General features: G+C 39.4%; 1 protein-coding gene and 2 long non-coding RNA genes across 3 annotated transcripts in view; 1 reads left to right on the top strand and 2 right to left on the bottom strand.

Moving 5' to 3' along the window:
- LOC135514390 (uncharacterized) overlaps positions 1-2,036 on the top strand; it is a 38,497-nt gene extending 36,461 nt beyond the window's left edge. Inside the window, exon 3 of the long non-coding RNA XR_010451672.1 lies at positions 1,966-2,036. This is a non-coding gene — a long non-coding RNA (uncharacterized LOC135514390). The remainder of the gene's footprint in view (positions 1-1,965) is intronic.
- Positions 2,037-10,680: 8,644 nt separating this feature from the next.
- LOC135514389 (uncharacterized) lies at positions 10,681-14,998 on the bottom strand. The gene is made up of 2 exons (XR_010451671.1): positions 12,295-14,998; positions 10,681-11,869 (listed from the first exon to the last, which is right to left on the bottom strand). It is a non-coding gene; the product is annotated as an uncharacterized LOC135514389 (long non-coding RNA).
- A 958-nt stretch (positions 14,999-15,956) lies between these two features.
- Positions 15,957-17,282, bottom strand: LOC135513659 (interferon-inducible GTPase 5-like). The gene is made up of 2 exons (XM_064936518.1): positions 16,727-17,282; positions 15,957-16,606 (listed from the first exon to the last, which is right to left on the bottom strand). Exons 1-2 carry the CDS (start codon positions 17,280-17,282, stop codon positions 15,981-15,983), a joined length of 1,182 nt encoding a protein of 393 aa, XP_064792590.1. The 3' UTR covers positions 15,957-15,980.
- Between the last annotated feature and the right edge of the window lie 364 nt (positions 17,283-17,646).

Below are 17,646 nucleotides of genomic sequence, written 5' to 3'. Positions count from 1 at the left end.
GAACTCTTTCAGAACTCTTCATAATGAAGAGATGAGCTTTTCTTCAGGTAGGGGGGCTATTTCCCATGTTCCTGTGGTGCAGCAGGAGAGAGAGCCCACAGCAGTACACCATGCTCTTCACTATCATCACTGTGTAAACCAGAGAGGCCAGACACAGACTGCAAATGGACTGGAAGGTTGCTGAGGAAGAGGGAGAAGACTGATGGGTTAATTTCAATCTCGTGCTTTCAGATTGTATTGATACCCCTTGACTTATTCCACATGTTGTATTACAGCCTGAATTCAAAGAAAATATTTGTTTTCTCACCCATCTACACACAACACCCCATAATTAAAAAGTGAAAGCGTGATTTTAGAAAATTTAGCTAATTTTTTGAAAATTAAATACACGAATATCTCAAATACATAAATACAATTTTATTTGTCACAAGCTTCATAAAAAAGAAAGTGTAGACTAACAGTGAAATGCTTACTTACAGGCCCTTCCTAACAATGCAGAGAGAAAAAAATGTGAAATGATTGAAACATTAAAACCCAAGGAATAAATACACAAGTAAAAGATAACTTGGCTATTTACACAGGGGACCAGTACTGGGTCGATGTGCAGGGGTACGAGGTAATAGAGTCAGATATGTATGGTGTATTCAGAAAGTATTCAGACCCCTTTACTTTTTCCACATTTTGTTACATTACAGCCTTATTCAAAAAAGTAACATTTTTTAAATCTCATAAATCTACATACAATTCTCCATAATGACAAAGCAAAAACTGGTTTCTATACATTTTTGCAAATGTATTACATTTTTTATTTGAAATATCACATTTACATAAGTATTCAGACCCTTTACTCAGTACTTTGTTGAAGCACCTTTGGCAGCGATTACAGCCTCAAGTCGTCTTGGGTTTGACGCTACAAGCTTGACACACCTGTATTTGCGGAGTTTCTCCCATTTTTCTCTGCAGATCCTCTCAAGCTCTGTCAGGTTGGATGGGGAGCATCGCTGCACAGCTATTATCAGGTCTCTCCAGAGATGTTCGATCGGGTTGAAGTCCGAGCTCTGGTTGGGCCACTCAAGGACATTCCTGTGTCTTGGCTGTGTGCTTAGGGTCGTTGCCCTGTTGGAAGGTGAACCTTTGACCCAGTCTGAGGTCTTGAGCAGGTTTTCATCAAGGATCTCTCTGTACTTTGCTCCATTCATCTTTCCCTCAATCCTGACAAGTCTCCCAGTCCCTGCCGCTGAAAACCATCCCCACAGCATGATGCTGCCACTACCATGCTTCACCGTAGAGAAGGTGCCAGGTTTCCTCCAGATTTGACATTTGGCATTCAGGCCAAAGATTTCAATATATTTTTCATCAGACCATAGAATCTTGTTTCTCATGGTCAGAGTCCTTTAGCTTTACCAGCCTTTCAAAGCATTTCATGGCTACAGATGTGAGTGCTACGAGGCGATAGTCATTCAAACAGATTATCTTGGCATTCTTGGGAGCAGGGTCTGCTTGAAATATGTAGGTATTACAGACTGTGTCAGGGAGAGATTAAAAATGTCAGTGAAGACATTTGCCAGCTGGTCAGCGCACGCTCTGAGCTCTGGTCCAATTCACACACTTATCAAGAGAACATCCCTGCTCATCCCTATTTCCTCTGATCTGGTGGACTCACTAAACACAAATGCTTTGTTTGTAAATTTTGTCTGAGTGTGCCCCTGGCTATCTGTCAATTTAAAAAAAACAATACAAATGTGCCGTCTGGTTTGCTTAATATAAGGACTTTAAAATTATGAATACTTATACTATTACTTTCAAGTATATTTTAGCAATTCCATTTACTTTTGATACTTAAGTATATTCAAAACCAAATACTTTTAGACTTTTACTCAAGTAGTATTTTACTGGGTGACTTTCACTTTAACTTGAGTCATTTTCTATTTTTCCACAATAATTCACTCTTGCCTCCTTTTTCAGGTATCATGGCTCGAGATTTCTTTGAGGAAGAAATCATCAAGAGATATGCTGGACCCCATGTCAGAGAGGTGTTTCTGGGATCACATAGTTTCTTTCAAGGTAGGATTATAGCAATATTGTGTTACGTTTAGGCCTATGTAAATTTCTATTATTGTACCTAATGGCTGTTAGGCGAAATATTATTTTTTCCAAATGCAGAAAATTACTCAAAACACACTGACGCCCGGGTTTGCAATGCAAATGAGGGCATAAACTGGGTCAAGACGCCAGCAGAGTAACTAGACCTTATGTAGTAAAATAAAGGTTAAATAAAAATAAATAAATAAAAAGACATACATCATCTTCGGTTTTGGCGAGAGAAATTGACGGTACAACAATGCAACAAATACATTGATCATCTCAGCAAGGTTTTATCTGTGGTCGTGAAGCTGGGTGGAAATGAGACTAAAATGTAGTTAATATAAACATCCGCATTTGAATGTATTTTTTCTCGTTATTTTAATTGATTAACAAAAGCATAAAGCTGTTGATGAAGAAATACTGTACTGCTGTTTTGAATTAGAAATGTAACACTTTAGTGTACTTAAGCATCAAATAAATTGCAAGTTGAGGGATTTTCACAACAGTAGCTGGGTTATAAAAAGTCTATTGTCCTGCTAATAGGAAGCATTTGCATGATGGGCTACACCTGCTACAGTTGTGATGGCTTCACTATTATTCTACAATGTAGAAAATAGTAAAAATATAGAAAAATCCTGTAATTAATAGGTGTCCAAACTTTTGACTGGTACTTGCTTAATTAATTTAAGTTTCTATTCCATGAAAAATGAAAAACCCTCTGGGTTACTGTTAGGATGGAATGGAAAATATGGCACTGTACAACTTGACGGTCGGTTGTACAGTACTGGGCTATTTAGCTAAAGAATCTCTGTGTCGTGCGGACGGGAGACCCGGGTTCAAATCTCTGACGGAGATGAAGGAGGAGTAGGGGGGGAGGTTCACACCTAGCTTGGCTATTACACAATTATTTATTAAAGGTTGAATAGTCTATTGTTCATCTAAAAACCCATCCTGCTACGTTTGTGAAAAACTAATAATAATACTTTTCCCCCTTTCCACGTTAAAGAAAATCGATAGTCAAAAAATGTAAGGAAGCTTGTTTTGAAGTGTACGTCCTATCAGATATAGAGATATAAGAAAGGTCAGGAAAATGTATAGATTTTTTTTTTAGACATATTCAAAAATAAATGTTGGTCACTAAACCACTTCCATATATACTTCCATATTTTTTTAACTAGTACCCAGCTACCTAAAGACAAGTCTTGTGAGGTTTGTGAACGTCCTGGAGCAAAATTTGTTTGTGAGAAACTCACCTGTCCATAGAGGGGTCATATTAGTGTGTAGCCCAAATTGTTCGGACGCTACAGACATTTTCATGAGAAGACCGATTTTCATGATGTCTCATGGTGTGACAAACACAGCTGTAGCTCGTCCATTGGCAGATGTGGCAGATTGAGATGCAAGCCATGCCCGAAAAATGAATATCTTTAGTTTAAACAGATATATTTTGATGGGGATTTCTCACGGGGAGCGGACATTGACTCTAGGGGGTTGCTATTTTGGCCCATTTTGATCTTGCCTTGAGTAGCGCAATTGCTGTGACCAGGACTGTCAAGTGAGCTGCATCACATACGCCTAAAACAATATTTCAGGACTGTGGTCGGATGCAGGACCAGTTATTGTGGGAACGGGTGGGAGTCATACAAGAAGTCAGAGGGAGCAATATGAAAAGCATCAGGAGCATGATATTAGTCACCCGCAGACCTCAAGTTCAAAGTTCATAAAATGATCTAATGAATCTCACCAATGGGTATGTAGGGTGGTGCCATCACATTGGTAGATGGAGAGCAAACATTTTGCTCTGATGAAAAACCTACAAGTAACAAAGAACATGTATTTGTGAGAAATAAGTAATTGATTGACAATGTGAGTGTTACATGCAGAGTTGGGGTCAATATGAATACAATTCAGGATGTAAACTAAATGTGTTTCTTGATTTTATTCAAAGCACCCAACCCTGGTTAGATGGTGTAATTCAACCAAATATTATTGTATATCCAATCACAACATCTTTAATTATTTCTAGAGGATAATTTCATTATCACAGGTAGTTCACTAATGTCTCAATTCAATGTTTCAATTACACAGTTTTTAAATCATCTGGAAAATTACTAACACATTGCCATGTGAACTAGTAATTCAAAAACAAACAAGAAGGAAAATATCACTCAAATTGTGGAATATTTCAAACTTTGGCTACCTTTTGATGTGTCAGCTTCTTCAGGGCCCGCTTCATGCTCCACCGAACAGACGTATTTGGCGTCTGCCTTTCCCTGATACATGATGATCATACTGGTCGTCTGTCCTTCCTCCCTCTGCTCCAGCTGTTCCATCTCTGCTTTGGGCACCTCCACGGTTCGGCCGTTTTCATCCTCCATCTTCCATGAGATCTTAACCAAGTCTGGAAACATGTCTCTAGCCAGACATAGCAGGGTGGTCTTCCCATTTGGCTCAGGTTTGAACGCCAGGTACACGGTCACTTTGGGTTTCCTGAGCTGGTTCTCATCTGATTTGCATGTGAAACAATCAAAACTCACGTTATAAGAATAAAAAACAAAAAAGTGAACACCTTGGAAAGTGCAATCTATTGTAGTACTAAAATATCACACACACACACACACACACACACACACACACACACACACACACACACACACACACACACACACACACACACACACACACACAAGGATAAATAGCATGGGCACAACAAAAAAGCCTTTCTAGCCATCAGAAACGAGATTTCAACAATGCCATGGTATAAAATAGAATAGTGTATTATATATCTATCAGCTCAGAAAGGTTCTTAACCCCCATCGTCAGGAGTTACGCCTGATCCAGAATAATCAGCTCTACCACTTGACCAGACTCCAGCCCCACGCAATTAGTTTGAAATGTCTCTAATATAAAGTGTTTGCCCAACATAGCATTTATTTATTTATAGGAAAAGAAAGTTATTTTTCCCTATTCTAAGCCATTGCATTTGCGTCTAACAGAATATGTATGCAACATCTAAAATGAGTTTAATTTCATTCGTCAAATATAGTCAAATAAACAAATATAATATACAGTATCAAGTAGAGGTCCTTACCAGTGATGATGAGTTTTGAGCCGGATCCAAACCGCAAAATCTCCGTGTCCCAGATCCAGAATCACACTCCAAGTAAATCCCAGACAAAAACGTATCATATTTTTGTTCATTTAGATCTAGAGAACTAAAAGTGAAATCCTATCATGTCACGCTATGATAGTCCCCCCCACCCCACACTATTGACACAATTGCAATTTTTCTGCTTTCAGATCATCTGTATTTTACATGGTTATAGTCAATATAGACCATACAGTAGTAATACATTATATACAATATTTAGATAGTATTATATATTATCGTTATATTCAAAAGGTATTCCAAGAAACTATTTGTGAGTCAAAAATATATTCCTCAGTGTGATTTCTCACTGATTTGATTGGACCTCCCAATGAAGCATCAGAGAATGTGGTTAGAAATAAAGATGAGAGTTAAAACATCATCACCTGGGTTTGGTGTGGTGTCTAACAGCTTCTCAACCCTCTGCTTATGTCACATCCCGTGGTGATGCTAAGGTCTCTCATTGAGAAGGACCGGATAACTGTAAGGTGGTTTTCTGCACAGGGAATGAACTGCAGTTGTCACTGTGGTTATCAAAGATTGCACAGTAGTACGTGGCAACATGATCTGTCTTTAGAGTAGGGATTGTTAGTGTGAATATGTCAGAGTTTTCTGCCTTTTCTGCTTGGTAATCCTCAAAATCAAGATCCTTGGTTGATTTTCCACCACCTTTATGCATGGACAGAATCCACTTCAGAGCTTCTCCGTCTTTTTGCTGATACCAGTGAATGTTACCAGTGTTGAAGCCTGTAGCTCTGCATTCAATAACACCGGATTTGCCCGAGGATTTGGTCACTGTTAACTGCTCCTGATGCAGATTCATAGCTGCTGCTGCTGCTGTAGAAACGAGAGAACAGATGGTGTGAGTAAAGTGGATATACTGTATCTTTCAACTGAGTATTTAACATCAACGGCACCAGACACTTAAAATACAAATGATACACTTACCGACTAAAAGGATATAGGTAAGACACAATGGATGCATGATTGTGCTGTGATATGCTGGCCTGTTATGTGGCAAGTGTGAGATGCTGTGCTCGACTAGTAAAGCTTTAGAAGGAAGTGACTCTAAAAGCAGTGAACCAAACTCAAGAAGGGACACCTAAAAAACATTGCATATCGCCCAGTGGGCAGCGGTACACATCACAGTGGGCGTGGAATAAAGTGTGCACACCAGGCAACAACTGTGTCCAAGCTTGTGATCCAGGTCTAATTTGATTAATGTACACAATCTAACTTTGTGTCAACTTTACTTGCTAACCATCGGCAAAAGTTGAATGAAAAATAAAATGTACATGCAATGGTACCTGAACATGACTTTGAATTTGGTCAACTTACATGAAATGGTACTTGCTGTACACCTATAATGAAATTATTCAGCATTGTTGGGTTATTACACCTCATTAATAAAATCAGGGAGCAAGCTATTTTCTTCACAAAATGAGTATAGTAACGGATATGGAGAATATGATAATGATATTGTTTTTTTTAATTGTCTGTGATTTTTTAAAGGCATTTATCTTTCTAAAGTCATACAAACAGTGTGAAGTGCTGTGCATTCTGAATAAATCCACTGGCTGGTTCTGCTGTCTGTAAAGAAATGGGCGGGCTGTAGGTTGATCCTGCTGCTACAATTGGATAGAGCGACTGTTCACTTGCTCTTTGTCACTTGATAATTTCACCTGTCACTTCTCCTCGCATGTTTTGCTCAGACCATTCAGATGTGCTACTGCCTACTCATCTGCCCGCTGCAAGTTTTGAGAACACACAGTCACACAGCTCCTGATCTGCAGCTTCCTTGATTTATATAAGTGTGCAGGTAGACGATTAGGTGCTGCCAAGCTCTATTTAGTCTTTTTTTTTAAACTTTTGGTTTTCAGATTACGAGTATAATCCGATCCGACTATCTGTCATTTTAAGGATACGATTACGGATATGAGTATTCACAGAAGCTATATTTACAACTGCAATAAAAATCAACACCGGCATATAATTTTTTTTAGGCCCACATTAATCATGAGAATAACCATTGTGATCTAGCATAAAGTCGGTTTGTAGCCAATATTTCAAGACAGCTAAAACTACCCTACCTAGCTAGCTAACGTTGCACCAACAAAATAGTATTGCAGTCCTACCTTTGTACTAACGATTAAAAGGATACTACAAGATTATTTTTATGTCTATTTTTGTAACTCTGTGCAGTATGAAGGAAGTTAGAGGTTGTTTTGTGAGCAAATGCTAACTAAGTTAGCACAATAACTGGAAGTCTACAGGTATGCTAGCGTATGCTACCTTACCTGTAGACTCCCAGTAACTGCGCTAACGCTAATTAGCATTGGCTCGTGAAACTACCTCAAACTTCCTTCATACTACACGTAGAGATATAAAAATGGTATCCACAAGTTCATCTGACTCTTGGTAAGTAGGAAAATGGTGGAATTGCCATAATCTCAAAGTATCCCTTTAATAGACCCCCCTCAGCCCACAGCTGTACCCAGGACACCATATGTGAATTTATTGCCCGACATCTATCTTCAGAGTTTGTACTGTTAAGTGACCGCAAATGGGATATGCTTAACAGTCCAGCCGTCCTACAATCTAAGCTAGATGCCCTCAATCTCACACAAATTATCAAGGAACCTACCAGGTACAACCCTAAATCTGTAAACACGGGCACCCTCATAGATATCATCCTGACCAACTTGCTATCTAAATACACCTCTGCTGTCTTCAACCAGTATCTCAGCGATCACTGCCTCATTGCCTGCCTCCGTTATGGGTCCACGCTCAAACGACCACCCCTCATCCCTGTCAAACACTCCCCAAAACACTTCAGCGAGCAGGCCTTTCTAATCGACCTGGCCCGGGTATCCTGGAAGGATATTGACCTCATCCCGTCAGTACAGGATTTCTGGTTGCTCTTTAAAAGTGCTTTCCTCACCATCTTAAATAAGCATGCCCCATTCAAAAAATTTAGAATAACACAGGCCAGGTCGATTAGAAAGGCCTGCTCGCTGAAGTGTTTAAGGGAGCATTTGACAGTGATAAGGGTTGGTCGTTTGATCGCGGACCCATAACGGAGGCAGGCAATGAGGCAGTGATCGCTGAGATCCTGGTTGAAGACAGCAGAGGTGTAATTAGCTGGCAAGTTGGTCAGGATGATATCTATGAGGTTGCCCGGGTTTACAGATTTAGGGTGGTACCTGGTAGGTTCCTTGATAATATGTGTGAGATTGAGGGCATCTAGCTTAGATTGTATGATGGATGGGGTGTTAAGCATATCCCAGTTTACGTCACCTAACAGTACGAACTCTGAAGATGGCTCGATGGGATGGGGGGGAATCAATTCACATATGGTGTCCAGGGCACAGCTGGTGGCTAAGGGGTGTTTATAACAAGTTCCAACGGTGAGAGTCTTATGTCTGGAAAGATGGAATTTTAAAAGCAGAAGCTCAAATTGTTGAGCATGAAAGGCCCAAACATACCGTGGTCCAACGAGTGCAGTTTGGGTCGGGAATGACACACATTTTCTTTGCAGTAGCTGATGGCAGGGATCATGGTTGTCAAGGAGCAGGGAATGCCCTAGTATGCCTCGCATTCCAATGGATTATGCAAGGGCATCGCAGACGAAGTAGGGATAGTACCTTACCGGAAATGTACCTGTTAAAAATGTGTATTAGATATTAAATATTTACACAATAACAAGTTTTGTAACACAACTTGAATTGCAACACGTTATAAATGCATTCCACCCCATGGAAGACGAAGTAAGGGGGAATGCTATTCCCCTGGACATTCACTGCAACGGCCACGGTCACCAGGCGCCAATGAGGGTCATTATGGCGCTGATATGCTTGACCGTTGATGGCGTCGACCTTCCCGGGGTCTTGGACTGTGGTTACACCCATTTCATCTACATTCCAGCCAATGACAATCCACAAAGCCCATGTTATTGTAAAAGGCAGGTATATTTGTCCAGTTTTTAAAATTTGTTGCTAGTGGCTGGTGCTATTGTTCAGTTTTGCTTTTGATAGCCAACAGTGGGGAAATTACAGCTGCCGCTCTCTGACGACTTTTTTTTCTCCTGTACACAGTGGCATGACAGATGCTGTAGTTCTTCACTACACTTCTTGTAGAAAGGCCCATGTACTCGACATCCCTTGCTGCGATCTCAAACACATGCCTGGCCACTCCTCTGTTAGTTGTTATCTTTCAAGATCTCATTCTGTGTATTAAAGGTTGGAGAAAAGGTGGTGTTTGTCATTATTTGTTATTACGGGGACAATTGTAACAGTGTTACAATTAACCCTCCACTGGGGGGAACAACTTTTGCCTGGCTAACAACCAGTGCTAGCTAGCGAGACATTGCGAAACAATGTTGCAAAACATTTTCAAATTCCCATGCCATTTACTGGAGGGGGTAGTGGAGGTGACAGTGGATATGTAAAAGTGAATACATCACGCTAACTTCTGTGTAATGTGAGAAAATGGGCATGTTACAACTGACCTATGTTTGTTTTAGCCCGTCACCCCTATGATTAGGTTTTATGATAATACAAGTAGAGCAATACATGTTCACGTATACCCCTTTCAAATAAAGTGTTACCATTAAGACTACATGAAAAGAAAGTCACAAAACTCTATATGACACAAACTATTGAAAGGGTAAACCTGATGTGACTTTATTTTTATTACAGTTTCCTCTTCATTAGGCAGCACCTATAAAAACATTACAGGATGTGTGTCAGCTCGTGCTTTTTACTAGACCATTTTAACTACACAAAATATGAAGACATTTTTTTTCTAATGTTATGATACTTCTCACTATGACACAGTTATGACAGGTGTCCTAACACTTTAGCTACAGCAAACCATTTAATCCAATATGTCATAACAGATATTCAGGTAATTTGTTTAGGGAATGATTACTACAATATTATGACGCTGTAATTACGTATGGTTCAAATGAATTGATAATTGTTCTTTCAAATGGGTGATTTACAAAACATTATTCCTGCATTCCGGTAAGATCATTTCCGTTCACATTTAGTATGACATACAGGCAAATTGTGTGAGGGCCCAGGCTTGGTTTGTATGATTTCCATTAAGCAGAAACTTAAAACTGAAATTGTATGATCAGACATAAACAAGGGGGCAGCCCACACTCTTCATAATATTGAAATACCTTTGGACTCCATAGCAAAACCTTTGATGTTGGAACTAGTCTGAGTTATTCCGAATCTATTCTACTGAACAAGCCATTCCTTGTTTTCTGATCTTCCTCGTTGTTTTTATTCTGACTATCATCAACCCCTAAACCAAAGAGAAGCCAATCCTACATTTTGATATTCTACTAATGCAGTGCTTCCCAAAATGTATCACTCATGCCCCCCTTTCATAGTTGGGGAACACAAAAATACGGTATAGGAATAACACAATGATTCAAATTTAGTACATAAATGTGTATTTTACTCAACAAGAAACAGTTCATACAAAACACCATACCTGGTTTTCCTTTCCATATTGAAATCAAGAATAACAGATGTATAAAGGATAATTAAAACAGCTTACTGCTACAATGTCACATCCCTTTCAATGTTTACTAGGGTTTGTCAATTTCTATTGTAGATTTTCAGAAATTGTAATACAAAAATAAAGGTGGTTCAAAGTATTTTAAGGGTGATTACTCGGCTGCGTAAACATGAGTACCCCCCCCCCAATGGTGGCCATCAAATGTGATTTCTAACCATAATAATAAGGAGCTGCTGGTCAGAGTCTATGAGACAGGTAGGCTGACTTCAGTACAGAAACAGGCTTGGGCCAACTGAATCAGAGAATGAATAGGTTCTTCTCTAATTCTGCCTACTAGAAACCAGATGTTGTCTTTCATCTCTCAAAATGTTGCGGAATACAACCGCTACCATTTGTCACTCGTTTGGAGATATAGTGTTCACATGCAAGATGCGCATCTTGTCACTTTGCACTAAAAAGCTTTATCAATTTGGAAAAATATGCTTTTCTATATAATTGATGACGCAACATGCTGCGTGAGTCCACACAATGTCACCAGTTAGAGCTCTTGTGAACTCTATTAATCAGGAGCCGCCAATTATGCAATGTTATGCTTTTAAACTAAATGTTTTAAGAAGCACCAGCTTTAATTGTGAGAGAAAATCCAGCATAATCTTGCAGATGTTATATAATTTGAAGCAGAAAGTTGGGCAGAGAGTGCTACATGGTCTCTAATTCAGAATCAAATGAACTACGGTAACATCAGTACAGGATGTGTCTTGCAGTTAAACACTTTGGGAATCCCTGTAGGCACAGTAGTAGGTTGTTGAGCGATTGGTTTATATTTCAGGAATTTTCAGTGTACATACTGGATCCCACTTTCTCTGCTGCGACTTCCTCAACGCCAGGGTCACTCATCCATTGTTTATTTTGGTGTCTCATCTCCTGTGTTCTCTCATCAGCAGTTGCCATGTACAGCATCCTCCTCAAAGTCTCTCCCTCTTTGTGAAGGTACCAGTGGAGGTAACTGCTGCAGAGGACTGTCACAAGCCATTCGATGAGAGACGTTTTGGGTGTCCGTTTTTGTCAGGGTGAATTCCTGGCACAGCTCTGCAGTTTCTGACACTGTACAGAATGTGTGATGAACAAAGAAAGTAACATTGTCAACGAGGCCAATAACATAACATAACAGATTCCGTGGCCAGTATTCAGGATTATGGACGGGATTCAATCTGATTGAACGTTGTCGGCTTTGCACATTTGAAAGGAAACATTCCTCGTGAAGACCTCAATCACAGTAAAAACGACATGTGTTGGAAATTATCTTTAAAAGGTGCATAAGTGACAAAGTGTGATCGGATTGAATCCTGGTCTAGTAAATACAGAAAAGTAATATACAAAAACTAAATGAACTCAAATACTGAATTCAAGTCATTATTGACTGTGGCTTCTCTCAGGGAACTTTTGGATCTGACATATTATCAGTAGTGCACTAAAACAAATCAAAAGTGGAATTCCACCAAGCGAATAAGCTAACCCACAAAACTTACCCACAAAAAGGAGAAAGATTAGGTACAGAAGAGCTAAAGACATGTTTCATCTAAGTCTACTTGTTTACACAATGTGCTGTTTGTCCTCAGTGCTCTGTGCATCGTATGCACTGTTGCACTGTTATGCAAGTGGGAGTCACCTCCAGAGCTGTACAATTTTGGGAGGTGCATGGAGTTAGGCACGGATCTTCTGTACAGCCAACGTTCACTGCAACTGCAGATGCCAGATCGACCAAAAATTGGGGTTCTATCCTGGCCTCACTTCAACACCTTGACAAAAAAAAACAAGTGTGTGAAGTATCAATAAAATGAATTAATTGTCATTTCAACTGAACATTATAGATCAAACAATGATAATTAGTATTTTAAATTGTGATTTCATTTACATAAAAAAACTAAATGTAATGAATTCAGCTGACACAATGCTGTAAATAGAAGGCTCAAGCTGGTGGTTATAATGCCAGCTAATGTGTAAAGCCCTTAATTGACAATGTATCACTGATCTGGGTGAGTGAATGTCAAGTTCACTCTTTATCGCTTACACATTTTCAAATACATAAGAATAGTGAACGTCATGAAGGAAGGATGCATTGCTAAAGTATTGTGTGTGGAACACTATGATTAAACTTGATGTCACAGTTTGTCAGTAGCATATGGTGAAGGTTTGCATTTCTCTCTCCTGATCATCTTATGACAATAGATGAAAAATAATGTGTCAGGTTTAGGATTTGTCTATCAGTCATGTCAGGAAAGTCATAAAATAGCCAGACTTTGATGCAAATGATGTGTGTCAGGAAATTCTAAAGTATATACTGTACATACAGAAAGACTGTCACTGTAAGGTCCTTGCACCCTCTTGTGGCACAGACATGCATTTATCTTTGAGAGGCCTTGAATGGGGGAAAAAAATCAGTCGAAGCATCCTTTCAAATACAACACCCAATTAATCCCAAATAACAACGAGCTACACAAATCCACCCAAAACCACTCATTCCTTTCATTTACAGTGTTAAATAACACTCATATGTGAGAACAATATTTTTTTATGAACACATGTTTCATTTTGGCATTATAATAAGGTTGGTGGCAACATGAACAATTGTTGTGGAAATCTATTGCATTTCAAGTCGACGACAAAATCCACAATGCAATGCTCTCTCCGTGGGCTGGCTGGCTAGCTTGGTAGCTAGCTAGCAAGCAAATGTAGCTACACACAATAATACCAAAGACAATATCAGCATGTAAATTAGGAGTCTACAATCACCACCGTGTTCAACCTGCAGATCGATGTGCTTCACAGAGTGAGGGTCTGACATTCACTATGGCAGACATACTTATGAGGAGACGGGAAACGTTGCCCATACTCCGTCAATGGACTGTGCGGTGCATTTTGGGCGATTCTGGGACAAGGAGTGAATTGGAGTCTATAAGTGGAAGTTGCTGCGGAGAGGACGGCTCATAATAATGTCTAGAAAGGAGCTAATGGAATGGCATCCAACAAATGGAACCCATGTGTTTGATGTGTTTAATACTATTACACTCCAGGCATTAACACGAGCCTGTCGTCTCCAATTAAGGTGCCACCAACCTTCTGTTGAGTCTATTGGGCGCTAGCTCAAAATCACAACATTAGCACACATTTTTTTCAACAAGTACAAAACATTATTATGTTCTTTCGAGGAAAATAGGCACGTAGATATACTGTACATTGACTTTGATATAGGGATTGCATGATGATTAGCTTAGCAACTGTGTGACGCATCGTAACAACGTGAATACGATTGGTTGACAGTCTGCTGGGTGGCGCGTGATACGTTCTTTCATTTATTGGATTCGTTAAAAAAAATGTATTCTTAACGTAGGAATATCGCAAAAATATATTCAATGGTTCATTCGAGAGAAGACATCATCCCAAGTTATGACAACGGCAAGTTTTGAAATCTAACATGTGTGATAGAGGTTTTCGCAATGTAAAAGTCGCCTTCCTATTAAATTCCATAGTGGTGAGAACTACTTTATACAGTGCTACGTCATACCTGACGGATTTCTGCATGCTTGAATGCCAGTAACTCAGATACACATGAAAACATGAAGTGACCCAGGGAATTGATAGAACATCACTCAGAGATGCACAAAAACAATATTACATTCAAAATAGGTGAACCTTTCCTTGAAGCCTTGTTCACAGTGCAGGCCTTAATGCTCAAATCAGTTTTGTTGTTAAAATATGTTTAGGAAAACTGACTTTCCAAAAGCACATTGGATGTGTGTGTGTGTTCAGACAGCAGTCATTTGCTGACTTGGCTACACTGGTTGTCATAGTAACGGCGGGTGTGTGAGCAGTGGTGTTGAACATTAAACATTTATTTTTGATCAATGTAAAGAGATAACAATGAAATCACACTTACACATCGCCTTCACTAAAAGTACAGAATACATCATAATAACAATGATTTAATTGACTGGTGTAAATCAGTAACCCCGAAAGCAGTAAATGTCACTCTGCATTTCTTTCGTAACGCAAAATATAAAAAAACAGATGTCAGATCAACCCTTTTGCATGTATTTTTAGTGAGTGGTAAAATATTTTAAATAACAGACCATCGGTCTACTCAGTGACAGGTATCTCAAGTGCTACGCCCTGACTCAGGCTGTTAAGTACGGAGGGCAGTAGGTAGTAGTGAAGACATTCCCACAGTGCCAAGCATTGGGACACGTTGTCTCATTTAGCATACCGTGCACTTTGAGCTCCAACAGCTTCTTTCCAGTGGTGGAGTGTACCCTTTCGTAAAGCACCTACAGGGTGTGGGACAAAGGTTTACAGCAGGAGAAGTGAATATGATCATTGTAAAACCCTCTATTTAGAGTCCACAGATCTATAATATGTTATGTGCATTACTTAACCTTGTGTTTTTATTTAGAGTTTACATCTACTGATTCAGAGGGGTTGGGCTAAATGCGGAAGACACATTTCAGTTGTACAACTGACGAGGTGTTCCTTTCATCACTATCTACTGCCTTGAATGACCAACACTAAAACTGTTGACCAGCTAAATAGTACAATCTGGCGGCCTGCTCATGAACTGCAATATTACACTAGTTAATATGGGAAAGTAAAGAGTGACGGTTTTAGATAAAGATTCATGCGATTCTCAGAAGAGAACACAGGAAACTGGTCAATAATTTGTTCTCATGTAGAACATATGTACTGAATGAGTAATTTTGGGTAAAACCACAATTTATATGTAGACAATTAACACTGGTTCATTCTAAACTAGGATTATTTTCAAATCCACTTTCGAGAGGGAGTCATGTTCAAATATCATGCAATTGTTTCAAAGCACGTCCAATTTGGTTCTCAAAAGGCTAGGATTAGATTATACTGAAGTTAAATTGTAAAAGCAAGTGTATTGTCTGTAAATATATATTTTCAGAGTAAATTTACTATGAGTAAAAAGCTGTAGATCCCAATATGAATTTCCCATCTAATGCAGTAAGGTTATATTGTACTAACCTATATTAAAACTATTGTGACCTTACTGTCCCATTGATCAATTACATTTGAACATTTATTTTCAAGCAGCATAATTTAATTATCTACTTATCAGCATTTCCTTGTTTGAAGACAGTATTCAAGAAAGAACGCAAACACAGATCTAGCTTGCAATTCAATCTTGAACATTATCTCACTCATTGGCCTTCAGTGCCTTCATCAGAACATTGTGTGCATCATCAGCCAGCTCATTCAGACACTTCCTCAACATGTAGATGGTTGTACTAAAGGAAATTCCTGTGGCAGCTAAGCTGCCGACAATAGGAGTGTTACTGAACAGGTACTCAACCACCGTTACCCCTGATAGAGCTACACTTTGAAGCAACTTGACAACCGCATCTTTGTTTATTTCTTTGTTCAGAGGTGACTTGAGGACTGCTTTCAGCTCCTCCACTGGCACATTCGTTCTGTTAGCAAGGCTCTGCAGGGACTCATCATCAAGACCAAAAGCGTTATAGTACTTCTTGATCTCAATTACCAATATGCTTACATCTACAGCAAAGGAAAGGCCTGGGATAGGTATTGCTGCCACAATGCCAGATACAAAAGCTAGCCTCCACATGTTGGCTTTGAAAGCGTTCTTCTTCCTCTGGTTGATTTTCAAGGTTATATTCGGGATGGACAACAGTAGTACATGCCTCTTGTGGTCAGGAAGCTCTTTCTCCATTGTCTCCTCAAAGTCATGGAAATCGTAGTGACCAAGATCAAAACTGGAGATGAGAAAGACCTTAGGAGAGCCCAGACCCTGATCCTCAAGCCCTGAGGAGCAAAACAAAGTCAAGTCAAATACAAACACAGTAACTACAATATGAAAAAAACAAATTCCTTTTGTTTAGCAATAGAGTACATTTACATAATGTACATAGTGTGTAGACAAACCTTTGATGCAGTATTGTCTGATTGTTTCCAGTGTCTTATCCTGGTCAAACTTCTCTTTTCTCCCCTCAGCCCTCATGTCGTTATCAATCTTGGAGCGAAGAAAATAGAACTTATTCTTCCTCTTCTGGATCTCCTTGGCCAGAGTAATGTCATTGGCTCTGAATCGCTCTGATGAGACTATGATGAAGAAATCAAAGCGATCAAATTCAACTTTCTGAAGGTACTCTTCTGGTTTGAAGTTAGCGGTGCCAATACCAGGGAGATCCCAAACTTTCAAATTTGGGTATTTTGGGTGGGGGTAAGCCTTTGCCTCCATGGTGGTTTCCACCACACCAGTTAAAGCAGCTCCTTCTTCATTATTCTTCATGCCTCTGAATGCATTGACAAAGGTAGATTTACCGGAGCCTGTCTCTCCTGTGACAGCAATATTCAGCTCCACATTATTCATCTCCTTCAAATAATCTTGAATCTTGCCTGCAGCTGTGGTCAAGCTGTTGTTCTTCAATGCTTCTTCAAGATCTCTTGGAAATGCTGAAACTTCATCAATATTCTCCATGGCAATCGTATTTCAAATAAATGCAAGTGAATGAATGTATGTATGTATGTTTGACAATGGCAAGACTAAGAACTGGATATATAATGACAGTCTTAGACCACACCCACCCATAACTGGCAGCAGCATTGTAAGATACCTTATCTTTATGGTCTACTTTGTACGTCAGGGTATGGGACCAAGAATAACGACCTGTTCTCTACATCTGGAAATGTTTATGAACATTCACACAGATTGAATACCTAGAAGGTATGTGTCATGCCCTGGCCATAGAGAGGCTTTTATTCTCTATTTTGGTTAGGCCAGGATGTGACTAGGGTGGGCATTCTATGTTCTTTTTTCTATGTTTTTGTATTTCTTTGTTTTT

This window comes from Oncorhynchus masou, chromosome 25, assembly GCF_036934945.1.
Source record: "Oncorhynchus masou masou isolate Uvic2021 chromosome 25, UVic_Omas_1.1, whole genome shotgun sequence".
NCBI lineage: Eukaryota > Metazoa > Chordata > Actinopteri > Salmoniformes > Salmonidae > Oncorhynchus > Oncorhynchus masou.
Note: the sequence above shows the minus strand (reverse complement) of the source record. Positions and strands in the feature narration are given on the sequence as shown.